The 26027-nt window shown below is 46.0% G+C and overlaps 1 protein-coding gene and 1 long non-coding RNA gene across 4 annotated transcripts; one reads left to right on the top strand and one right to left on the bottom strand.

Moving 5' to 3' along the window:
- Positions 1-108: 108 nt before the first annotated feature.
- LOC142850100 (uncharacterized) lies at positions 109-10034 on the bottom strand. Of its 2 annotated transcripts, none has more exons than XR_012910650.1 (3): positions 9949-10034; positions 7013-7106; positions 109-1564 (listed from the first exon to the last, which is right to left on the bottom strand). It is a non-coding gene; the product is annotated as an uncharacterized LOC142850100 (long non-coding RNA). The 2 variants fall into 2 exon arrangements; XR_012910649.1 differs by lacking the exon at positions 109-1564 and adding an exon at positions 3480-3758.
- Positions 10035-10128: 94 nt separating this feature from the next.
- On the top strand, positions 10129-25799 carry Dpf2 (double PHD fingers 2). 2 transcript variants are annotated; one of them, XM_075973202.1, is made up of 12 exons: positions 10129-10237; positions 15869-16029; positions 16704-16811; positions 17986-18149; positions 18951-19043; positions 19156-19234; positions 19720-19761; positions 20729-20866; positions 21005-21133; positions 21277-21389; positions 22218-22299; positions 24582-25799. In XM_075973202.1, the coding sequence occupies exons 1-12, from the start codon at positions 10206-10208 to the stop codon at positions 24656-24658; spliced, it is 1218 nt and encodes a 405-aa protein (XP_075829317.1). In that variant the 5' UTR covers positions 10129-10205; the 3' UTR covers positions 24659-25799. The 2 variants fall into 2 exon arrangements, with proteins under 2 accessions (XP_075829317.1, XP_075829318.1); XM_075973203.1 differs by lacking the exon at positions 19720-19761.
- Positions 25800-26027: the final 228 nt, after the last annotated feature.

The following is a 26027-nucleotide window of genomic DNA, read 5'->3' as shown; positions in this document are numbered from 1 at the left end:
ACTGTCCATCATGAGAGCAGGAGCTTGAGGCAGCTGGCCACCTGTGTCCATAGTCAGGAAGTGAAACACAGTGAATGAGGGTGCTTTGATCACTTTCTCTTTTATTCAGTCTGGGACCCCAGCCCATTGGGTGGTGCTGCCCACATTTAGGGGACCCCAGCCCACTGGGTAGTGCCGCCCACATTTAGGGGACCCCAGCCCACTGGGTGGTGCTGCCCACATTTAGAGGACCCCAGTCCATTGGGTGGTGCTGCCCACATTTAGGGGTCCGTTTTTTTTTCACTGTCATTAACTAGATCTAAAATCTCCTTCACAGACAGCTCCCTGTTTCCATGATGAGTCTGACTTTATTAAGTTGACCACCAAGATTAACTACCACACAAACCAAGTATCAATGGTGGATACTGGACATTGATTTAGGTGTTTGGCAGGGATGGGCTGGAAGGGGCTGGAGAGATAGCTCAGTAGATAAGAATGTTGCTTGTGCCACGCAGTGGTGGTACACAGCGCCTTTAATCCCAGAACTTGGGAGGCAGAGGTAGGTGGATGGATCTTTGTGAGTTGGAGGCCAGCCTGGTCTACAGGGCAAGTTTCAGGAAGGGTCCAAAGCTAGAGAAACAGAAACAAAGAAAGGAAGGAAGGAGGGAGGGAGGGAAGGGAGGGAGGGAGGGAAAGAAAAAAGAAAGAAAATGTTGGTTTTTTGGGGGGATTTTTTTTTTTGGTTTTTTTGTTTTTGTTTTTGTTTTTGTTTTTTTGGTTTTTCGAGAAAGGGTTTCTCTGTAGCTTTGAGCCTGTATGTCCTGGAACTAGCTCTTGTAGACCAGGCTGATCTCAAACTCACAGAGATCCACCTGCCTCTGTCTCCCGAGTGCTGGGATTAAAGGCTGGGATTAAAGTGCTGGCTGTTCTTATAGAGGACCTGGGTTCAGTTTATGTGGATTAAACCGAGGACTTCTTGCATGCTAGCTTGGCACTCTACCAACTGAGCTACATCTTTGCCCTTCAGTTAATGCTATAACATGGTTCTTACATTGCAAAAGATTGAGATGAACCAGTAAGAGAATGGACACAGGAATAGACAGAAATTCTGTACTTGGGAGTGGGTGTGATAATCAGACTTCACGTTTTCTAACAAAAAGAGAGATGCAATATACAATCAACCCTGTGCATCATGGGTTCTATAATCATGAATTTGGCAACCATGGGTACAATATAGTTTTAAAAATTACAGGCCAGGCTGTGGTGCCACATGCCTTTAATCCAAGCACTCAGGAGGCAGAGGCGGGCGGATCTCTGTGAGTTCGAGGCCAGCCTGGTCTACAAGAGCTAGTTCCAGGAAAGGCTCCAAGGCTACAGAGAAACCCTGTCTCTAAAAAACAAACAAAAAAAATTAGAGGGGACTAGAAATATGGCTCAGATGTTAAGAGAATTGGCTGCTCTTCCAGAGGGCCAGGTCAATTCCCAGAGCCCACAGGGCAGTTCACAATCAGCTGTGACTTCAGTTCTAGATCTGATGCTCTTCTTCTGGCCTCCCCCTGGCACCAAGCACACATGTGGTGCATACCTGCAAACAAAACGAAGTTTAAAAATTAAAAAAAAAATGCACCTGAGGGCTGGTGAGATCTTGGGGGTCAAAGCACCTGAAGTTGGTGAGATCTCAGGGTCAAGGCACCTGAGGGCTGGTGAGATCTCGGGGGTCAAAGCACCTGAGGGCTGGTGAGATTTCAGGGTTAAGGCACCTGAGGGCTGGTGAGATCTCGGGGTTCAAAGCACCTGAGGGCTGGTGAGATCTTGGGGGTCAAGGCACCTGAGGGCTGGTGAGATCTCAGGGTCAAAGCACCTGAGGGCTGGTGAGATCTCAGGGTCAAAGCACCTGAAGTTGGTGAGATCTCAGGGTTAAGGCACCTGAGGGCTGGTGAGATCTCAGGGTCAAGGCACCTGAGGGCTGGTGAGATCTCAGGGTTAGGCACCTGAGGGCTGGTGAGATCTCGGGGGTCAAAGCACCTGAGGGCTGGTGAGATCTCAGGGTTAAGGTACCTGAGGGCTGGTGAGATCTCAGGGTTAAGGCACTGAGGGCTGGTGAGATCTCTCTCAGAGGTTAAGGCTATTGCTGCTCTTCTAGAGGACACATATGGAATACACTTATATACACACACAATTTTTTTCTTTGCTTTTTTTTAAGACAGGGTTTCTCTGTATAGTTTTGAAACCTGCCCTGAAACTTGCTCTATAGACCAAGCTGGACTTGAACTCAAAGATCCTCCTGCCTCTGCCACTTGAGTGCTAGAATTAAAGGCATACACCACCACCACCCATCTTGAGACTCTGTCTCCCAAACCAAAACAAAAACAAAAATTTACAAAGACCATAGTGTCACTTGACATTGTTGGCTGTCCAATAATTCCTCTTTGCACTTTGGAACTTTATTTTGATTACAGTATTTGAGGGACATGGTACCTAGACAAACTAAAGAGGGAAGGTCCTAGACCAGGCAATGGTAGCACACGCCTTTAATCCCAGCACTTGGGAGGCAGAGGCAGGTGGATCTCAGTGAGTGTGAGGCCAGCCTGGTCTACAAAACAAGTTGCAGGACAGCCTGGACTGTTACACAGAGAAACCCTGCTCTGAAAAACAAAAACAAAACAAAACAAAAAATGGAAAAGAAAAAAAGGGAAAGGTCCTTCCTTCTACCTCTAGCTACCTCGATGTAAGGAGATGCCTTAACTCGATGAGTCAAAGCCTTGGACAACCACTCTGATATGGCAGCCCCACATGTGGCTGGTGTATGACACAGACTTGGGAACCCCAGACAATAGTGTCCTCTTCAGGTGGCTCCTCTAGCCTCAGCTGAGGTCTAGAGTGAGGCTGGATGACTAAGGAGGTAAGGAAGGTGCCTTTTTTTGCTGCCTTCCCCTCAACAGAAGAGAGGCTGCAGTGCTTCCTCAAGCGCAACAGCCCTTAGCTCCCTGCACTCTGTACCATCATAGGCTCTGCAGGGCCTGCCGCTGACACTTCATGGATCTAGTAGTCACATGGAAGCTTCGGGGTCCCATTGAGTCAGGGTGCCTATAGTAGGTCTGCTGTAGGAATTCCTGCAGCCGGTAGCCTTTAAATTACCTACCTACTTGGGCGAGGCCTCTTATACCAGTTATGCCAATGTAAAGTGCACCTTTGGCCTCTTTTCCGGTTGCTGTTCTCCATTCAGCAGAGGATTGTGACTTGTGAGTCTACCCCTAAATAAATATCCCTCTATTATTCTCAGTTCTGAGCTAGTGTGGGATTTCTTTTACGCATCCTTCTTCATCTGGCGCCCCACATGGATTCAGACTCCCCACCTACAGGGTGGACAGCCTGAGGGCCTAACCAGTCCACAGCCCCGAAAGTCTTCCCAACCCTGCTTGCTTGGCTTGATTTTACCTAAGCAATTTTTTTTTTTTTGGTAAAACCCCTGCCACAGCAAAGCTAACTGTGTCCAGCAACTTGCAAATTTCCCAAGCTCGCGAACATCCCCCCCACACACACACACTGCTGTGTTTCTTGCCTTGTAGCATCTCTTGTGCAGCTTCCAGTTTGTGCTCCCTGACCGAAAGTGCTGGGCTCATTGCTCCATGTATGGAATTGATTTAATTGCTTTTAATTTGTCAAGCAAAGCATATTTCTCAGTATTTAACCAGTACCAATTAAATTAAAGCGGCTCAGGACCGTTCCTGTTGCCACTGGTTCCATCACTGCTAGTTGTGACTCTGCAATCATGACACCTGCTGGACAATAAAGATTATTACACCTAAAACAATTTACCGGATCTCATAACAGGTAATTAATAAATCAATATGGCAGACTACATTAACATTGAAACATTTAGTAACTTTTCTTTGCTAATACTATGGATTGTATTCTGCAAGGCTTATATGGTTATGGTGATACATCATTTAATACATATTGAGACTCATGTTTTTTCTTCATATTATATCCTTAAGAAAGAATGTGGCACTTTTAGAAATGATACAGTCTTTACAGACTAATAATGAACAGTTAGTTGACAGGATTAATACCATCGAAAATCAAAATTTACCTGAAAAAATTAATACTATTGAAGAGGGTAACATTAATTTGACAGACAGAATTGAACCCATGTCTAAGGGTATTAAGAAATCTGAAAGAATTCATACTGTTGAATTTGACAATCAAAATTTGTTAAAAAGTTATAATAGGTTAGCAGATAGAGTACGTCTCAGGAAGGCAATCTGCACATTATCCAAATAATGTCCAAGGATGAGATGTTCTCTTTAAAGGAAAAACTTCAGACCTTGAATCACATGTGCAGAATGAGGACCAGAGGCTAGATGCCTCAGTGAAATCACTAGAAATATATACAGGCCAGGAGATGAAGGCTTTACAAAAAACAGTAGTAAAAGGATTTGAAATGATTGAGGAAATTATTGGAGCTGATGAACAGGGAAAGAAGGCACAAGGACAGGATTTAACATTGCCAATACCTGTCAGAGATGATTTATCTAGGGTTTTAGCTTCCTACCCTGTAATCAACTCTAAAAAAGCATCAAGTTCTAAAGGCCCCTGTTGAGGAAGCTGCGGGTTGCATTCCTGCTACCCTGCTCCCAGCTGCCTGGCTAGCTTATGCCCCGAAATAACAACACACAAACTGTATTCATTTAAACACTGCCTGGCCCATTATATCTAGCCTCTTCTAGGCTAATTCTCATGTATTAATTTAGCCCATTTCTAATAATCTGTGTAGCACCACAAGGTGCGCTTACCGGGAAAGATTCAGCATGTCTGACCTGGCAGCTTGCTTCATCTGTCTGGCTCTGAGAGGAGCTGCATGATTTCTAAGCTCACTTCCTCTTCCTCCCAGCATTCTGTTCTGTTTACTCCGCCTATCTAAATTCTGCCCTATCAGATGGGCCAAGGCAGTTTCTTTATTAGCCAATGACCTTCCTCTATCAGGCCCCAAAGGATCCAAAGAAGGTAGATGGATACCTATATGAATAATCTAAAAGAAATTAAGCAAGCTGTCGTATAACTTATGGCTTGCATTCTGCATTTGTTAGGGAGATGATAAAGACAGGGGATTCTAGCATTAAGGCAACACCACATGGCTGGCTTCAGTTAGTTTCAGTAGTCCTGGATGACAGGCCTTAACTGATGTTTAAATGTTATTTAAGGAAAGAGGCTAAAATTTTAGAACAACAGTGAAAAGCAAAAGGACTTGAGACTTCCCAAGATCAAATTCTTGGAGAGGGCACTTATGCTGACCCACAGGATCAAGCTCTTTACGATGAAAAAAATCTTGTCCCTATGCCACAAATCAGCCTTAAATGCTTGGGACAGGATTCAAGAACTAGAAAAATGAATTGAATCATATGCCAGGGTTAAACAGGGACAGAGAGAACACTTTAGTGACTTTTTACAAAGATTAACTAAGGCTTTACAAATAGGAGTAACAGAACCAGATGTTAGATGAATACTTATTGAATCTCTAGCTTTTGAAAATGCCAAATTAGAATACAAAAAGATACTTGGGCCTTTAAAGGTTAGATCAGTACCTATGGATGAATGGATCCTGCATACAATGAACATTGAGACATTTGACTATAATACTGAATCTTGGGTAGGAGAAGAAATTTCCAAAGGAATGAGGAGACATCAAAATGCCAGATGTTTTAATTGTGGTAGATAGGACAACTGATAAGGAATTGTAGACAAGAAATTCCTAGGAATAATATCTCCTCTGGGAATGGCAAGAATAGGAGGACTCAGCCTTCAGGTATATGTAGGTGTGGCAAAGGCTGACATTGAACCAATGAATGCAGATCAACAAAAGACAGACAAGGCAACCCGATACCATCAGGGAACTCCTTGAGGGGCCTCCCACAGGCTCCCAAGCCAAAAATGGCTCAGTCATTACCAGTCACTGTGGAGGACATGTCTCACCAGGAAAATTAAAAAATCCAGAGCCTTCTGTAAAAGACCATAATGTTCTGGGTGATGGCATAAACATGGAGGATAAATCAAAAATTCCAATAGGAAATGTATATTCTGGCAGACTTCTATAAATGATCAAAGACCAAAGTTAAGAGTGTATATAAACGGCATTGTAAATGTTGGTTTGATAGACACAGGCGTGTATGTGAGTATCATTACTCCAAAATCTTGGCATACAAATTGGCCTCTTCAAGAGAAAGATGTTCAATTACTAGGAATTGGAACCCTATCTCAAGTTAAACAAAGCATAAGATGGGTTAACTGCATAGGGCCAGAAGGTCAGAAAGGGAAGCTGAGGCTATATATGGCTAATATTGCAATAAATTTACAGGGTTGTGACCTGCTGCAGCAATGAAATACCTAGACTAACATTCCTGCAGTCCCAGGAACTCATAATTCTGGGAAGGATATTATGCGGTACTATACACAAAGGTCACCAGACATTCAGGCTGTACAAGAACATAAAGCAACTAGCAAACTTTTAGAGGTACCAACAGCTCTAACTTTAAAATGGTTAACTGAGAAACCAATATGAGTTAAGCAATAGCCTCTAACTGAAGAAAAGCTTCAGGCTTTAGAACAATTGGTACAGGAGCAACTAGAAGCTCACCATATTGAAGAATTAACCAGCCTTTGGAATTCTCCTGTATTTGTTGTTATAAAGAAATCTGATAAGCAGAGAATTGTGACATATCTAAGAGCTGTCAACAAGGCAATTCAACCTATGGGCCCCCTACAATCTGGAATTCCTCAGCCTTCTCTATTACCAAAAGGATGACCTCCTATAGTTATTGATTTGACAGACTGTTTCTTCACTATACCTTTACAAGAAAAGGATAGAGAAAAATTTGCCTTCACAGTGCCTACTTATAATAACCCTCAGCCTGCTAGGAGATATCAATGGACCGTCTTCCCACAGGGAATGTTCGATAGCCTCACTCTGTGCCAATACTTTGTCAGTCAGCCATTGGAAATAATACTTAAGCAATTTCCTAAGTCTATAACTTACCATTACATGGATGGCATTTTGCTATCTGATTCAAACAGAAAGAATGTTTGAAGAAGTAAAAACATTTTGCCAAAATGGGGATTACAAATTGCTCCTGAAAAAATACAAAGAGGAGATTCTGTCAATTACCTAGGTTACAGAATAGGTTTACAGAAAATTAGAACACAAAAGGCACAATTAGGAGAGAGCAGTTGCAGACTCAATGACTTTGTGTTCTGTACTGTCTTGTTTCTAAGGCTCTTTTCTTACTGAGCGTTTTTGTTCCTACCAGACCTTTTGAAACAGCTCATACCAAAGTCACAATGGCTTTTGCTTCAGTAGTTTTAGAGACCTGCTATCTGTCCACATGTGCCTGCCAACCTGTATGGATCACTGTTACCTCCCTGTACTACTACAGCTGCAATTCTCTCTTCCCTTGTCTTAGCTAGGGTTTCTATTGCTGTGACAAAACACCATGACCAAAAAGCAAGTTGGGAAGTGTTCATTACTGACAGAAGTTAGGACAGGAACTTATACAGGGCAGGATCCTGGAAGCAGGAGCTGATACAGAAGCCGCGGAGGGGAACTGCTTACTGCCTTGCTTCACATGGCTTGCACAGCCTGCCCCCTTATAGAACCCAGCCCAGGGATGGCACCATCCACCATGGGCTAGGCTTGGTAGGGAACGCTTCAGTCCATCCCAAGAAAGTACCTATAAACACTAAGAGATATTTGTATCCAAATTTTCCAGACTTGATTTCAGTAAAGTCTACTTCCTAGTATGTACCTGGTTAAGTCCCTCGCTGACGGCCCCTGGGTTGGAGGGGGTGCTCACCACATTTGTCAGCTGCCATGCCTCGCATTGTGTCACTATCTGCTCGATAGTCTGGCTACCATCTTCAATTTTGACCTGGGCCCTTCGTGACAAGTCCTGCATTCTCTGTGTTCCCAGAGGAACGGTGAGGAACAGTGTATTTTTTTAAGTATCTCGTATCCCAGTCTTTGGGGGAGGATTACTCGCCTACCGGCTGTTTTTCCTCTGTTCACTGGACCGTGGGGAGAGTGTGTATCCAGCTCGATCTTCAGGTGTGGACTTGAGGATTTGTGGCAGGCCCCTGGCTCCTGGGTCAGTTAGAGTCACCATAGTCTTTGGAGCTGAAGCCACCTCTTTTGCTGTTTTACTGGCCAGGCTGTTTCCCAACTGTATAGTTCTGGAGCCTTTTTAACATCCGGGGAAGTGTATTATTGACAACTTTGTGTCCCCCATAATGCTTGTAGGCGATAAAGGATATCCTGTTTATTTTTAATAATTTTTCCTTCTGCTGTCAGCAACCCCCTCTTCCTGGTAGATAGCCCTGTGGATGTGGGCTGTGGCAAAGGCATACCTGCTGTCTGTGTAGATGTTTAGCTTTTTGCCTTTCCCCATCTGTAACAGCCTTTGTATGGGCTATTAACTGCCTTTCGTGCCAAGGTCCTCTGTGGTAGGGGTTCAGCCCATATTGCCTCTGTAGTCGTTGTTACTGTGGCCCCCGCATACCTTCGTCCTTTCTGCACATAACCGCTGCCACCTGTGAACCAGGTGACCTCCGCATCTGGGATGGGAACATCCTTCAGGGCGGGTCTGATGCTGTGGGCCTGAGCCAGTATCCCAGAGCAACCGTGTAGCGGTGCCTCTAAGTCCGGATCTGGCAGTCAGGTGGCCAGGTTTAGGAGAGTTGGAACATGGAAGGTTATTCGGGTAGGGTTAAGCAGTAGTGCCTAGTAGTGGGTCATTCAGGCATCGCTCAGCCACCCGTCTAGGGGTTGCTTCAGCACTCCTTCCAATGCATGGTAGGTCACAATAGCCACATTTTGACCCAGCATTAGTTTGTCTGCATCTTTCACCAACAGGGCCACTGCAGCTATGATACGGAGGAGGCATAAGGGCCACACAGCTGCTACTGGGTCCAGGTTTTTTTGTGTTTGTTTGTTTTGGTTTTGGTTTTGTTTTTGACAAATAGGCTACTGGTCGCCTCCAAGACCCCATAGTTTGGGCGAGCACTCCCTTTGCTATCCCCTTGCTCTCATCTGCAAACAGGAGAAAGGGTTTACTCACATCCCACCACCCTCAGAAATTCTCTAACTTGTTTGGCCAGCTTGGGGTTTGGGATCTTTAGCAGTCTCTTCATGGGCCTCAGACAACCATTTCTGCCCTTCCTTAAGAACATATCACAAATAGGTTACGTGTCGCTGACAGCTCTGAGCCTTCTCTACTGATGCACTTCCTCACGACAGTCCGGCGGGCACACAGGCACTGACCAGCCAAGCCACTGGTGGAGACTGGAGGTGTGTGAGCTACGTGGTAAATATTCAGTCTCCGTGATAAATGGCCCAGCGATGACCGGACCTGGCTGGTGGCTAGTCCTTTGCTGTCAGCTCTGCATGTTCTCCCAGAGCCCACAGTTACAGCTTTGTTGGGATTGCTTCTCTTGTAGTCTACATCAGCTTTGACTGAATGAAGCTCAAACAATGTGAAACTTTAAAACTCAAGACTTCACAGATTATAGTAGAAAAAGAAATGGCCTCAACTTGGTCTTACCTGAGTGACCCAGGTTGTTTTTGCTTCAGATACAGCTGTTTCGTTAGTTGTGCTACAAAGAATTATTTTCTGAGAATCTTAAACTTAGAACGTTCAAACTCAGTAGATGATGTAAAGACAGATAAACATCTCAGTATCCTTCTATCAGGTCCCTCAGACTCTCAGGCCTTTTCTACTATTTGCTATTTACACTACTGGTAACACAACTAGTTAATTTTGTTTTGATGCAGCTTTATGAAACATCTCAAATTGAAATTATTTTCTGTAAATAATTTCTGGGTACCTCTCTGACCTTTCCTACCCAACTCTCCCTCCTTGCGAGTCAGCTAGGTAGGACACTGGTGCTCTGTCTAGCCATCTCCGTAGCCTCTTCACCTACCTTTCTGACCAGACCCCCTTTCTGAGGCTCCTCCAGACAGCGGCAGAGCGCGCGAACTTCTCCCGTTGCGCATGCGCCCTAGGCGCCCTAGGAGCCCTAGGCTCGTTCCCCAGCTCGCGCTTTCGTGGGCCACTGCGTGCGCGCGCACCCTCGGATTGCGCCTGCGCAGAGGGTCGAGGACTGAGTGCCCCGAAGTAGGCTTAGCGCCTGCGCGTTGCGGGTTTCGGGGCCTCCGGCCTGAGAGAGGAGCAGGGAAGATGGCGGCTGTGGTGGAGAATGTAGTGAAGCTGTGAGTGGTCTTTTTTTTTTTTTTTCTTTTCCTCTCTCCCGGACCAGAGGTCTTGTAAAGGGGCCCTGGAGTAGAGAGGGAGGTGCGGGAAGAGACAAGACAGAGAGGAACACATGCCCGGGAAGTCCTTGCTGTGCGACTCCGGGTCGGGAGGGCAACAGAAGACTCCAGAGAAGACGCTGGGCTTCTTTGGGAAACTTGTGGAGGCCGGGAGGGGGGCACATGGGAGCCCCCGGCGGGCGTCCTCCTCGTGGCCCGAGCCCCGAGCAGAGCTACGGGCTGCGAGCGAGAGGCTCCCGGTTCCCGGCCCCTCTCCGCAGCCGCCGTCAGTTTCGCGGAGCCAGCGGAGGCCGGGCGGCCCCTGGGGAGGTCGCGGTCCCTTCCCCGCCCACCGCCCTCCCTGGGGCTCCCGGCTCCTGCTGGAACCCGAAGACTAGCAGTCCGGTGACGTTAACCAGGAAATCCTGGTTACCTGAAGCTAAAAGTGTTCTCGGAAAGAACTGGTTCAAGAGTAGGTACAGAAGGAAAGAACTTCGGGGAGTGGGGACCTAGACCGGAACCCGATGGCCTCTGAGTCCGCAGGAGCCCCGAGGTGGGCGTTCTCTGTACCCTAGATGCCATTGTGCGGGTACCTTTCGAGCAGAGCCGAAGTTAACGGTTGTTGGGAAACACTGGGAATGGGGACTGGCCTGTTAGCCGCTTCCTGTGAGTTAAAGATGTTTGGGGTTTTGGTGCGCCTCATCCTCCTTCCTCCTTGAAGAAGAATCCGAGCGCGCTTTGGAATGGGATGGTTAATGCCTGTTAGACTTAAGAATGACCTTCTCTTCCTTTAATGGCCATGTTGGGCGTGATATAAGGTAAAAAAACTGAAGTGTTCGGCTGTCCAGTCAAGGCTTTTGGGTTCTGGATGACAAAGTAAAGGTTTGGGAACTGTTCTGGGGGACTTTCACAGCTTCTCATCTGTCTTTGTGGTGGGCTGAGTTCCCGTCATCCCAAGAGCCTCCCCTTAAGGTTAAGCTGCTTCTCCCCCGCTGCTTGGAAGCTCCTTTCTTCGAAAATGCTTTCCCACTTCCATTAAGCTAAGTGCCTTCTCTTGTGGCTTTTTTTTTTAACTTGCTTTTGGCTTTATCCTGATGCCTCTTTCAACCGCCCCTCCTCCCAGCACTATTTTTTTTTTTTCTGCTCTGCCCACTAGAGTTTTCCCAGCTCTCTTCAGGCTGACATTCCCCTCGAGTTAGAAATGAGACTGTCTCTGTAACATTTTGATAGTTCTCCTTCTGGACTCAGATGTTAGTTCTGTGTGACCCTGCCTTTTTCTTTGTTGACGCCCCCCTATTCCAGTGGGAGGGTGGGGCTTAACACACGTTCTCTTTGAAAAAAGAATCCCAGCTTTTTCCTGGGACTCCGGCTGTTGTAGAGGAATGTGCTTGCCTAGGTTTTGAGAATTACATGTTGATGGAGCTCTTCGCATTCAAAGATGGTCTTCCAGAAAATAGTGCTGCCAGCCCATTGATGTGGTGTTTTAAGTGCTGGCTGCCCATTCCTCTTCAGCCAGCCACTGGTTCCTGAGTGTCAATGAGGAACTTCTTCCAGTTAAAGTGTAGAAGGTTAGACCACCACTATTATGTGCCTCCTCCTCAGAACTTCCCCTCACAAGGGGGGGGGGTTTGTTCTGACCCTGAAAAAATGCTTTTCTGGTGTGTGCTCCCCCCCCCCTTTCTTTTTTTTTTTTTAATGTTTTTTGAGGCAGGGTTTCTCTGTAGCAGCTCTGACTGACCTAGAGCTCACTCTGTAGACTAGGCTGGCCTCGAACTCACAGAGATCCACCTGCCTCTCCCTCCTGAGTGCTGGGATTAAAGGCATGTGCCACCACCACCCGGCCCTTTTTTGGTACCTTTTTTGATTATAGTGTGCTTAAGTCTTCTGGCAGCTTACATCACACATTGAAGGCAAGACCACTAGCTCATCTTTTCTTTCATTTTGTCCTGTGAGAAGACTTTGCAATTTTAATGATCTATTTTTCTCAGATATGATGTCATTGAAATAGTCTTTATAATGGACTTATTAGGATAAATACTAGTCAAAAATAACCATGGCTGCTAAGTAGTTTTAAAACTTAATGAGTTAGGTAAATAGAATTAAGTCCTTAGGTCCATAGAATAACAGAAGCTTGAAATTTTTTTTGACACAAGAGCCTTGAATGTGTAAAGTGTATTTTCCTCTTTTGCTCTCTTCTCACACACACACACACACACACACACACACACACGTTTTATTTCTGGCCATCTTACTTATAGACCACTTGTTTCACCTTCTGGAGTTGCATCTAACCTGCAAGAGCCCTGACTGGGACAGCTCAGTCGTTTTTCCGAGCCTTCTTCAGCCTCCCTGCTCTGGCTTTACAGCCTCCGGCCCACGGAGCTGGTCCTTGCTTCCGTTTGACTTCCAGTGTCAGTATCAATTCCCATCAGCAGAAACAAAGGCGCTGCTGCACTCGGCCTTGTTTATCCAATTTTTCTGTGTGGAAGGACGTGGCTGCCTCCTAAAGGCGAGCAAATGGGAGGCTGCTCTCTGCGCTGTGCTCTCCAACACATTCGTACCTTAATTACAGTCATTACTGCTCATTGACTCGAGTCGGGCTGTACTTGTGCTGCTGTTTGTGGTGTGTGTCCTTTTCACATGCTGGGAACAAGCTGAGCTATGCATGGGTCTCTTGTGGCTGTTCAGTGAGAGTCCCCATCAGATCTACATCAGGGCTTGCTGACATAGCTTTGGTTGTAGGGATCAGCCACAAAGACCTACTCCCTCCTGCATTTCATGTCTCTTTACCGTCTCCATCAGAATCCTGGTAGGTCAGAGCTCAGCTCGTCTAACTGCCCCAGTCTGTAGGAGAAGAATGGAGTCCCAAACAGGTTAATTGCATGTCTGTGTCCATTGGTAACTGTAGCCAAGCCAGTCTTTTCACTCTCAAATCCATTCTGATGTGAACTAGACATCTTCGTGGGTAATGGGGATGCTGTGGGAAAGATGTCTCCTCTGCCCTCAGTATGTCTTTATCTTTTTGTTTGTTTGTTTGATTTTTTGTGTTTTTGTTTGTTTGTTTCTGTTTTTCAAGACAGGGTTTCTCTGTGTAACAGCCCTAGCTATCCTGGAACTAGTAGCTCTTATAGATCAGGCTGGCCTCACACTCACAGAGATCCGCCTGTCTCTGCCTCCTGGAGTTGCATCTAACCTGCAAGAGCCTGAGTGCTGGGATTAAAGGCATGGGCCACCACCGCCCAGCCCCAATATGTCCTTCTTTAAGGTTGATTGAAGGCTAGGGATATAACTCAGTTGAGTGAGTTGGTAGAGTACTTGCTTAGTATACAAGTGATCCTGGTTTTAGTCCCTAGCTCCAAATAAAACTGGATGTGGTGGTGTATATCTGTAACCTTAGCACTGGGCAGATCGAGGCAGGAAGATCAGAAATTTAAGGTCATCATGGACTGCACACTAGGTTTGAGTCCAGTATAAACTATACAAATCTCTACTTTAAAAAAAAAATTAAACATTTGGCTGGGATATAGTGGTAGAATACGCCTAGCATTTGGGAAATCCTAAGTTTGAACCCCAAAATAACAATGGAAAGGTCAGGTGATAAATACAAATCCTTAGAGTTAATTGACTCCCTTACCAAAGCAGTGTTGGTCATTGAACATGCTTGCAGTTTGCTATTTTCTTAAAGTACTTAGGGAATCCCCTTCGGCTTTCAGATTTGATCTTCCAGGGTCAGAAAATTCTGGGTGTCAGCTGCATGGCAGTTAGGAAGGGCCTGAGGTGGGCCTTTTAGTGTAAACAAACTTTCTGTTAGTGCTGGAGCTTTGTAAAAGCTTTGGGGTTTCTCTTCCTGGAGTGCTGCAGATTCTTGCTCTCCTATGGACCCATGGATGGTCATATCCTGTGACTCCTTTCGGCACTGTGCTCTTCTTAGCCCCTAGTTACCTTTGAATTGTTTTTATGTACAAACAAAGATTTTATTATGTATACAATACAGGGCACCAGATCTCATTGTAGATGGTTGTGAGCCACCATGTGGTTGCTGGGAATTGAACTCAGGACCTCTGGAAGAACAGTCAGTGTCCTTAACCTCTGAGCCATCTCTCCAGCCCCCAAACATTTACATTTTTTAAAATTTATTCTATTATATGAGTGTTTTGCCTGTCTGCATGTGTACGGCATGTGTGTCTAGTATCCTCAGAGCTCAGGAAAAGAAATTAGATCCCCTATAACTGGAATCGTAACTGGAGTTAATGGATGGTTGTGAACCACTGTATGAATGCTGGGAAGCAAATTCAGGTCCTCTGCAAGAACAGTGTTCTTAACTTCTGAGCCATCTCTTTTTTCTTTCCTTTCTTCCTTTTTTTTTTTTTTTAAAAAAAGAAATTGTTGCACCATATGACTCTGGCTGGCCTAGAACTTGCTCTGTAGACTGGCCTCAAACTCAGAGATCCTCCTGCTTCTACTTCCTGAACACTGGGGTTGTATTTTTGTTTTGTTTTGCTTTATGTTTCACGTAGTTCAGGCTGTCCTTGAACTTGCTAACTAGCTGAGGATGACTTCTACGTACACCTCTATGTGCTGCAATTACAGGTGTGTGCCACCATACATGGCTAGTTGGGTTTTGAGGCAAAGTTTTGCTAATCAGCTCAACTGGCCTTGAAGTCAGATAATATTTTTGCCTAAGTCTATTAGAGGTCTGTACCGCCATGTAGTAAGAGCTTCATTCTTTTTTTTAAAAAAATATTTATTTATTTATTATGTATACAATGTTCTGTCTGTGTGTATGCCTGAAGGCCAGAAGAGGGCACCAGACCCCATTACAGATGGTTGTGAGCCACCATGTGGTTGCTGGGAATTGAACTCAGGACCTTTGGAAGAGCAGGCAATGCTCTTAACCTCTGAGCCATCTCTCCAGCCCAAGAGCTTCATTCTTTAGAACCGAATAAATAACATTTTGTGGGATGGATCTAGTTTACTAGAAATCTGTGTAAGTCTTTTGGATCTTCTCCATTTGTTAGAGTCTGCAGCTCAGGATACTGATGTTAAGAGAAGTAACATGTTAACTAGCATGAGTTACACATGAAAACCACAGAATGAAAAATTCACTTTTTCCCTATTCCTCCCTCCCCCAATACTGGGGATTGAATCCAGAGCCTTGTGAGGGCTGACAAGCACTTTACCAGAGAGTTTTTTCCTCTATCCTTTTTCACTCTGTGTGGTTTAAGATTTAAGTTTGACTTGGGGGCCTGAGGCAGAGGGATTTTCAGGAGTTTAATACCTGGACTGTAGAATGAGAGACCTTGTCTCAAAGCAAAACAAATATTTTCAAAGGCTTACATCTTATTCTATACGTGATAAAATCATGTGTTGCTCACAGTGATTGTTTATTATGTGGGGTCTGTGACCCAGCTCATGGTAACTTGTCTTTCCTTGTGTGGTGGCTTAGTGAAGGGTTCTTTGTGTCTCTTGAGGCAGAAAAGGAGATGAATAACAGAAAAGAGAGTCTCCCAGACTCCTGAGCCTTCTAGAGAAGCAGTTGACAGGAAGGAGGATGACCTGAGACCCACACCTCTGTGTCTTACCTTCCTGCAGCCTTGGGGAGCAGTACTACAAAGATGCCATGGAACAGTGCCACAATTACAATGCCCGCCTCTGTGCTGAGCGCAGTGTGCGCCTGCCTTTCTTGGACTCCCAGACCGGAGTAGCCCAGAGCAATTGTTATATCTGGATGGAAAAGCGACACCGTGGACCAGGTAAGGTTGGAGGCATGAGGAAAGTAACTCAGGAGCATGAGGAAGTGTCTTTTTTCACCTAGGAGATAGGGTAGTGTGAAGTCCTCTGCTGCTCACACCAGTAGATCAATATGGTCTCAGGATAAGTGGGGAGGAGGAAGCAGCACCTTTGTTTTCTGGTCTCGCAAGTGTAGGTAGATTTTTCTTTGGGACACCAGCTCACAAAACTAACATGGAGACTTATTAATTATAAAAACTCAGCCTTAGCTTACACTTGTTTCTAACTAGTTCTTAAAATTTAAATTAGCCCCTATCTTTTAATCTGCATTCTTTTACATAGCCCAGTAACCTTTACTCTGTCCTGCCCATCCTGCCTTCTTCTCAGAATCCTCTCTCTGTCCAGAAGTCCTGCTTACCGCCTACCTAGCTATTGTCTGTTTAGCTTTTTATTAAACCAATCACAGTGACAATCTTCACAGTGTAAAGGAATATAGGACAACACCAAAGCAAGTATGGTCTTCCTGGCACTTAAGTTCACATCTGTTTGTCTTTTCTGTTAAATAGCCCACCCACCCCAGACTCACGTGTTCAGTATTACTCCTTTGCTCTAGAGCACAACAGAGTTCTCATCCACAGAACATTTGCTATCATTTTCTGGGGCTGGATTACAGTTTGTTGTTTTTTTCCTTCCACAGGACTGGCCTCTGGACAGTTGTATTCCTACCCTGCCCGGCGCTGGCGGAAAAAGCGTCGAGCCCACCCACCTGAGGATCCCAGGCTTTCCTTTCCGTCTATTAAACCAGGTAAGGGCTGGAGATGTTAAAACTCAGCTGCTGGAGTGCTCGCTCAGCATGCGCAAGTTTGATCTCCAGCATAAACTGAACATGGCTACATAATCACAGCTTTGATGATGTTGAGGCAGGAGGATCAGAAATTCAAGGTCATTTTCTGCTACGTGGGAGTTTGAGGCCAGCCTGGGCTACCTGAGAGCTTCAAAATTAGAAACATGAAATTAGCACTGGGGAGGCAGAGACAGGTGGATCTTTGTAGTTTGAGGCCAGCCTGGTCTACAGAGTAAATTCCAGGACAGCCAAGGCTACACAGAGAAACTCTGTCTTGGAAAAACAAAGCAAAACAAACATGAAATTATCTCAAAATAATATAAGCTGGAAAGATGGCCCAGTGCTTCTTGTATAAACACAAAGCCCTAAATTCTAATCTGTCGTTCATATGAAAAATGTGCTTTCGAGCTGGAGAGATGGCTCAGAGGTTAAGAACATGCCTGCTCTTCCAAAGGTCCTGAGTTCAATTCCCAGCAACCACATGGTGGCTCACAACCATCTGTAATAGGGTCTGGTGCCCTCTTCTGGCCTGTAGGCATACACACAGACAGAATATTGTATACATAATAAACAAATAAATATTAATTAAAAAACCTGGTGTGGCCAATCTGTTTCTGTAATCCCAAAACTATAGAGTACAGAGCTTGGGCTTACTAGCAGCCAGCCTAACTCAAGGTTCGGTGAGAAACTCCAAGGACTAAGGCAGAGTGTGATTGAGCAGGACACCCAACGTCCTTTTCCAACATGTGTACCCATGCAGACATATACCACACACATGCGCACAAAGCTAAGTAAATAAAATAATCAATCAAGAGTGAGTAAATAAACCAAGTAAGGGGCCCACTTCCTAAGCAGGACCATGGTCTATTGCATGGGAAGTGGTTTGCTGATCACTTGCTAGTCCCAGGCTCTGTGTTAGCTCTTGCCCATACTAAAGTAAATGAGGTATGATTTCATCCTTCAAAGAACTCGCTGTCTTAGAAGAAATAGGTAAGTAGTTGTAATCCAGTCCTGGCTGAACCAAGATATATTAGTTCCTGTAAAACAGCAGTTAGTGGCTGACTTTGACTTGGCCCCATATCGTGTAGGCTCTGCGTTAGCCTTTCTGAGCTTGCTTCATCCTGATTTGTTTCAGACACGGACCAGAGCCTGAAGAAAGAGGGGCTTATCTCTCAGGATGGCAGCAGTTTAGAGGCTCTGTTGCGTACTGACCCCCTGGAGAAGCGAGGCGCTCCAGATCCCCGTGTTGATGATGACAGCCTGGGAGAGTTTCCGGTCACCAACAGTCGAGCGCGGAAGGTCTATTATCTCTATGGCTAGAGGATTTTAATAAGGACCAGCCTCCTCTTTATGGGTGGAGAGGGTGCACCCAGTTAGCAGAATTGACAGAACCATGGTAGAACACCTGCTTGGTGCTGTGTAAACCATAGCACAAAAGATAGAAACAGAAGCTGAGGCTGCCCTGTGGCTGTGCTGGCCCCCGGCCCTGCTGCCTGCTCTTTGACACTCTTTTCCCCTCTCAGTAGAGGCTCACTCACTCATTCTCTTCTACACGAAGATTTTGCAAGAGACTTTAGGTGTCTGGTGTTACATAGGTGAAGCACACCTGCTTCCCAACTATCAGCTGGGAAGTTAATGCTAAGTTTAAAGATGAGAAGAGCTACAGAGAAGCCAGGTACTGTGCTAAGTGTTTTTCATATGCTTCCTTCTGTACAGCCGTGTGAGGTAGGTCCTGTGGTTCCTAGTTCACGGACAGGAAGGCAGACGCAAAGCAGTTAAAACTTCGCTCAGGGTCACACAAGTAAGCAGCAAAGCTCACTTAAACTAGGACATGGGTATTAAAGCAGAGCAGGCAGAACAAGGCATGGCTGCCTGGGGTACCAGGGAGAGCTCTGGAAACAGATGGGAGAAAGCAACTTGAGGCTCAGAGGAAAGAAAGCACTAAAGGCAGCAGGAGTGGGATTGCAAGGCGAAGAATGATTATGGGTGAGGTTAAACCCCAGAGAAGCTTCAGAGTAATTCAGGTGGCTAATTCTACGTCATGAGGGAGCTTTTGGATGTGTTTGATTTCTGCTCATTCAAATCTTCTGGTACACTCAGCGGATCCTTGAACCTGATGACTTCCTAGATGACCTTGATGATGAAGACTATGAAGAAGATACTCCAAAGCGTCGGGGGAAGGGGAAATCCAAGGTGTGCTGCCTGAAAGTTGTAGCCCTGGAGGTCCAGGCTTTATTTCTTGTGGTTGCCTTGCTATTCTGGCCTAGACACCTTAGTAATGGCATTGTCTTTTTGCTGTTGTCAGAGTAAGGGTGTGAGCAGTGCCCGGAAGAAACTGGATGCTTCCATCCTAGAGGACCGGGATAAGCCCTATGCCTGTGACAGTGAGTGCCTCCTAAGGGGTGGGTAGTTCTTCCTTGGACCCAACCCCTGCTCTGGATGTGAGAGTAAGGGGGCCATGTTCTTGCATTGGATGATAAAAATAAGCCTGGGTTCTTGTCCTGCCTGCCAACCTCTGAGAAGCCCTGGCCTTTGCTTCACAGTGGGTGGGACCTGCATGCTCTGGGAGAGATTTCTGTGGCTCCTGGGGTGGGAGGATGAGGGAACTCAACGGCAGACAGGGTTGGCCTCACAGTGGGCAGCATCCAGATCTGCTGACCCATCAAGGCAGGGCACAGGGGGCCAGCCCTGAGGGTCAGTGTCTGTCCTCTTTCCCTTTGCTTTGGCTCACCCTACTTCCGTGGCCTCCAGCCTGTAGCGCTGCTGCTGGGGTTCTCTCTCACTCTGTTTTCCTGCTGCTGCTGCTGCTGCTGCCCTGTCTCAAATGTACCAAGGCCTTCTTCTCATGACTTTTCTTTCTGTCTTTCAGATAGTTTCAAACAAAAGCATACCTCGAAAGCGCCCCAGAGAGGTAGCTCTCTCAACTTTTCAGACTTGTGGTTTTCCTGTCCCTTTCCCCTCTTCCCTTGTTCCTCCTGCCTTTCTCATTTCCTGTGATGCTAGCTTTGGAATCTCTGCAACGGTATGACGGAAGTGCTGTGGAACCTCGATTGTGCTCCACTCTCCGAGTCCTAGCAGCTGTCTTTATAATTGCCTGTCTCCCTTAGACTTACTTCTATAGCCATTTGGCCTAGTATGTGGGGTAGCTCCAAAGTCTTAACAGAAACCCATTATGAAAGATTCATCTGATGCTCCCCAAAACAGACACCAGGTGGTCAGCTAATGTTCCCACCATCATACCCTCACCTCCTCCCATCCTCATTCCTTCCTGCTGGCCCCCTTGCCCCTCTTGGTGTCATCATTCAAGATAAGATACCATGAATATTTCCTTGCTGGTTGGCAGGGGCTGGGCAGAACACTAGTATGGGAGTGTATTTCAGATTCTTTGGGGACAGTTATCCTGACTGCTCAGTTGGTAGGTGTTCCCCCAGAGACCCACCCTCAGCCCTTTGCCTATTCTTTTTGCTGCATGATATACATGGGAAGGCATGAGTGCGCCACATGTGCACAGAAGTCTGACGTCTTGTTACTTTCCCCCTTTCCTATAAGGAAGACCATAGAACTTTCCCGACCTGGAGCTCCCAGACAGTTGCTCTTCCCAGAACAAGTGTTGCAACATGGGCTGAATCTTTCCAAAAGCCAACATGAAAAATATTTGTAGCTGTGGGATTGTGATGTAGGGAGGGAGGAGAATCCTGGAAACTGGAGAGGTCCAGTGCCTGCTGCTCTTGGCTAAGGGGAAGCAGCCATCTTAAGGTTTTTCCCGGATTAGAGATGCTGGGGACAGGTGTTTTCCATAGGCCTCAGGTGTTGCTCAGCTTGTCAGAGTCAGTAGCACTTTCACGTCCTAACATTGCTCTGCAATCTTCTTCACCCAGTTTGTGGAAAACGCTACAAGAACCGACCTGGCCTCAGTTACCACTATGCCCATTCCCACCTGGCTGAGGAGGAAGGAGAGGACAAAGAAGACTCTCAGCCACCCACTCCTGTTTCCCAGAGGTCTGAGGAGCAAAAATGTAAGCTGAGGTCAGGGTGGGCAAACAGGAGAGGTGCCAGCCTAGTTATAGAGACCCCCTTGTAGGGAATGTGGGGTGGGTAACCCAGGGTTCCCTTAAGCATCATCAAAATTCCTTTCTTTCCTCCCCACCCCGTAGCCAAAAAAGGACCTGATGGTTTAGCCCTGCCCAACAACTACTGTGACTTCTGCCTGGGGGACTCAAAAATCAACAAGAAGACAGGACAGCCTGAGGAGCTGGTGTCCTGTTCTGACTGTGGCCGCTCAGGTACTCCATTCTCAAAGAGCAGGCTACACTCAGTGCCCAAGAAGCTCTTGGCCTGCTTACTTCAGTGCTGTCAGGCAGGCAGCCTCTCTTAGCCCTTCCCCACCCCGTTTTCCAGCCTCCTGTTTGACTCCCCTCCCCCACAGGGCACCCGTCCTGCCTGCAGTTCACCCCTGTGATGATGGCAGCTGTGAAGACCTACCGCTGGCAGTGCATCGAGTGCAAGTGCTGCAACCTCTGCGGCACTTCGGAGAATGACGTGCGTGCCGCCCCTCAGCCGCCCGGCTCTCCTCAGCCTACTCCAAAGCAAGCTTTCTGTCAGAGCAAGCAAGGGCCTCCCAGATGTTCTCCCCTAACTACCCCTGGGAACTTTACACTTGTTTAAAAAAAATCTGTTTCCTGAGCACTAACAGTCAGTGTTCTTGGCTCGCAGGTCACTAAATAAGACAGAGAAGACCGTGCTTTCGTAGAATCTGTGTACTTGGGGGTAACAGAGTTGTATAGGATATGATATGCCTTGGAGAAAATGAAACTAGTGATGAGCCAAAGAGTTAACTGGATACTGGTAGAGGTTTCTAGTTAGATTTGCTTTTGAAGGAAATGAGGTTGGTGTTGGAGTTTTGATAATGCAAAGAGCAGTCCAAGAAGGTATGGAGTAAGTGTATTTCCAATAGCTAGTGCAGAAACCTCAAGGTGGGCAGGCTGACGGTAATGAGACCATTGCTACGTACTAGATCTTCTGTGTAGGGGGAGGTGGATCAGAGAGGTGGGTATTGTTTGATCTATGGGGTCTTGGGTCCTTTTATGTACTTTGCCACTGAGCTCCCCTCCCCCCCGTGATTGGACCTTGGGGATGTTGTCAGAGGCTGCCTTTTATTAGGGGAGTGATATGTTCTGTCATATATTTTCAGACAGCTTTGTAAAGAAGAGATTGTAGGGAAATAGTAGTCTTTGTGATCAGTTGAGATGGGCAGATCCTATATCTGGATGTTCTTAGCAGCTACCGTCCCTCTAGGAAGTGGCAGCAGTGTCATAAGTTAGGTACATAAACCGTTGGATCCCTGTTCTTTTTCCTTGCCTTCTGTAGGATCAGCTGCTTTTCTGTGATGACTGTGACCGTGGCTACCACATGTACTGTCTCACCCCATCCATGTCTGAGCCTCCTGAAGGTAAGTGGCCCAGATCTACTCAAAATATTTTATCCCAGAAGGATCCGTAACACCCAAAAAAACATTGACAGTGAAATTTGTGACTTGTTATAGATCTGTAATTGTGTGGGTTTCAGCGTTCATATACCCATAGATTCATATACAGAATAGATTTCATAATAAAGTGATATGTTGTGGATTAAAAAAATTAGTAACTCAGACAATCACCTGAATTGTAAATACTGAGAGTTTCTGACAACACTGAAAGCAAGGTTTAGTTCAGTACATTTTGTTGTTTTTGTTTATTTTGTTTGTTGTTTTTGTTTTTGAGACAGGGTTTCTCTATGTAGCCCTGGCTGTCCTGCAACTTTCTTTATAGTCCAGGCTGGTCTCGAACTCACAGAGATCCGCCTGCCTCTGCCTCCCAAGTGCTGGGATTAAAGATGTGCATCACCGCTGCCCAGCACAGCATTTTAGTTTGAAGAATTTAATGTTTGCATTTTGTCATTAGTGATACTTAGAGATACAGAAAATTCCCAACATGAAAAAGAACTATGCTGAGCAGAGAACAGTTACCACGAGAAAATTGTCTTCTTCCTTCGGGTCGTCCAGAAATTCAGTTGGCAGTTTATCTGACCTGACACCTCTGGTGTTGCTCTCCCTCTCTGATGGATTGCTTCTTTCCTCTCTTCCCCATTTGTTTTGCTTGTTTTCATTCCTTTGGGTTTGTTTGGGTTTTTTTTTTTTTTGGTTTTTTGGGGGTTTTTTTTTGTTTGTTTGTTTGTTTTGTTTTGTTTTTGTTTTTTTGTAGTAGAGATAGAACCCATGGCCTTGTACATATTGGCCAAATGCCTTCCCACTGAGCTATATCCTTCTCTTCAACTCTTTTTTTTCTAAGATTTATTTATTTATTATGTATGCTTGCATGTCAGAAGAGCAGAAGAGGGCACCAGATCTCATTACAGATGGCTGTGAGCCACCATGTGGTTGCTGGGAATTGAACTCAGGACCTCTAGAAGAACAGTCAGTGTTCTTAACCTCTGAGCCATCTCTCCAGCCCCTCTCTCTCCAACTCTTAAAAAGAAAATTGAGAATGCTATTGCAGTTGAGCCATAGTGCTTGTGTAGAGGTCAGAGGACAACATTAACATTTGGAAGTCAGGTCTGCTTTCACCCTGAGTTCTGGGGATCAAACTCCAGTCCTCAGGCTCTAACCCTCTCACTGTTCCCACACTTGTATTTTTTTGAGATAGAGTCTCACTAAGTTGCCTGAGCTAGTCTTGAGCTAGCTCTGTAGCCCGGGTAGCCCTTGAACTCGCAGTCCTCCCGTTTCAGCCTCTAGAGCAGCTGGGTTAGTTTTAGTGGAACCGTGTGTCTTTGGGGAACTAATAAAAGATATTTCCTCTGGAGTACTGTCCTAACAACATACATAATTTATGCTTATGAATTTTAAACATTAAGAACTAGTTTTGTCCTGGGCAGTGGTGGCGCACGCCTTTAATCTCATCACTGGGAGGCAGAAACAGGTGGATCTCGGTGAGTTCAAGACCAGCCTGGTCTACAAAGCGAGTTAGTTCCAGGACAGCTAAGACTGTTACACAGAAAAACCCTGTTTTGAAAAAACCAGAACAAAACAAAACTTGTGTCTTGGCTGGCAAGATGGCTCAACAGGTAAAGGCATTTGTAACCAAGCCTGGACAACCTAAGTTCAACCCCAAAAACATGGTGCAAGGATAGAACTGATTTTCACATGCATGGTATGGCGCATCCCACCCCATCAGTAAATAAATGCAGTGAGATACAAATACACAAAACACTCATGTCTGCCCAGACTGTCCTTTGAGTCCCAGGGCCACTGAGGAGACAGGATATTCTGAGCATCTGTTTGGGCACTGTCCTCCCACTTAGTATTACCTTTATCTCCATAGATGTTTATTTTTTGTTTTTAAGATGCATTTATTAGTCTATGTATCAGTATTTTGTCTGCATATGTGTCACTGCACTACATAAGTGCCTGGTGCCCTTGGAGGTCAGGAGTGAGCGTCAGATCCCCTGTAACTGGAATTACAGATGGTTGTGAGCCTCCATGTGGGTGCTGGGAGCTGAAGCCAGATCCTCTTAACTTTTGAGCAGTTTCTCCAGTTCCAGTTTTCATAGTTTTGAAGACCAAGAAATTCTTGATAGCTATGAAGCTACAGCTGCAGAACTTACCCTGTCCTGCCTGGGGAGAGGTGTGAAGAGTGGGAAGACAGCAGATGGGGATCTGGTAATAGGATCCACCCTGACCCCTCTACTTCTCTGTAGGAAGCTGGAGCTGCCACCTGTGTCTGGATCTGCTGAAGGAGAAAGCATCCATCTACCAGAACCAGAACTCCTCCTGATGTGCCATCCAGCTCCTCACACATCTAAGGCTGTTGCTCTCCTCTACCTTGGTTTTCATGCCCCTCCTCTTCTTTCATTCTGGTAGTCCTGCCAACCTGCCTTTGGCAACATTGCAGGGAGGTGGCAACTCTTGACTGCCTCTGGCCCCACGCCCTCAGGGAGTAAGGAGCAGCACGCTGCCCCAGGGCTGACCTGTGGGCCCAACTTCTCTCTGCTCTCCAAGAAGTGCATTCACTCTGCTTGCCTTGGGCCCAAGTCCCTGGTAATCACAGGGTTCAAATGGGGTCCTCTGAGGAGGAATATGAGAGCAGCTCACTTGTCTCAGGCCTAGCCTAGCCCCCCACCTCGGGTTTCCAAAAGCCCTAGGGGTAAGCTAGGCCTGGCTTTTGCTGGGAGCAGCTGGAGTGATCAGGCTGAAGTGGCACTTGTTAGGACCTTTTCATACCCCTTGTTCTGCTTCACTTTGCCTCTGCCAAAGCAGTCCTATGTCCTCTGTTTTGCTTCATGGGTCCTGTGCTCGAAATGGGATGATCTCAGACACCGTCTAGCTCTGTCCTGTCCTTCCCAGTCCCAGAGACAAGCAGCTGCACCTGTTCTTCCTGCGCTTGGCTGACTCATCCACATTTCCCATCCTCAGAACTTCGTGTCTTCTGCCTCCTTCCTTATTCCCTTTGGTTTTGTGGGGAGAGGGACAATGTCAGTGGCTGTGCCAGCAGCTTGGGGGCCACAAGGAGAAGTTGGATAATGTGCCTGTTTTTTAACTCGATAAAAAAGCCTACCTCCAAAATCCCCTTTTCATTCTTCTTGGACCTGGACATTCAGCGTCCTGCCCTTAACTGAATTAGGAGCCTCTGCCTCCTGCCTGTGTATCCTGGCTCTTGGGTCACAGGGAGGTCCCCATTCCTTGCACGCTAGCTAGCAGCTGGTAAAGTCTTCACACCCTGATTTTTCTGTTTCCTGCTTAGTGGCACTGACATTAAGTAGGAGGGGACAGTCCATGCCAGAACACTCTGGAATGGCCTTCCTCCTAGGCTTGTGGGCAGGCCCTAACTGTTGTTTTCTGCAAAGTTGAGGCCCCCCTCCTCCCATCTTTAGTTCCTGTATTCAAATCATTAGTAAAAATAAACATTTTTACACAGAGCACTCTGACGGATGGTTTGTCTCCTGACTGGTTGTTGAAAAGCCATTTCATTTCACTTCAGATTTACTTTCTTTAATTACAGTGGGTTTTTGAAAAATTGAAACAACTTTTTCTCTTAAAATCAAAATTTTTACTGAGCTCCGCCATAAAATTTTGTTTTGATATAAATTTAAGTTTACAACAATTTATTGTTATTTTTAAAAGCTGTTAATACAAAAATTGAGTTA

The sequence above is a fragment of the Microtus pennsylvanicus genome, chromosome 5 (genome assembly GCF_037038515.1).
Source record: "Microtus pennsylvanicus isolate mMicPen1 chromosome 5, mMicPen1.hap1, whole genome shotgun sequence".
Lineage (NCBI taxonomy): Eukaryota > Metazoa > Chordata > Mammalia > Rodentia > Cricetidae > Microtus > Microtus pennsylvanicus.
Note: the sequence above shows the minus strand (reverse complement) of the source record. Positions and strands in the feature narration are given on the sequence as shown.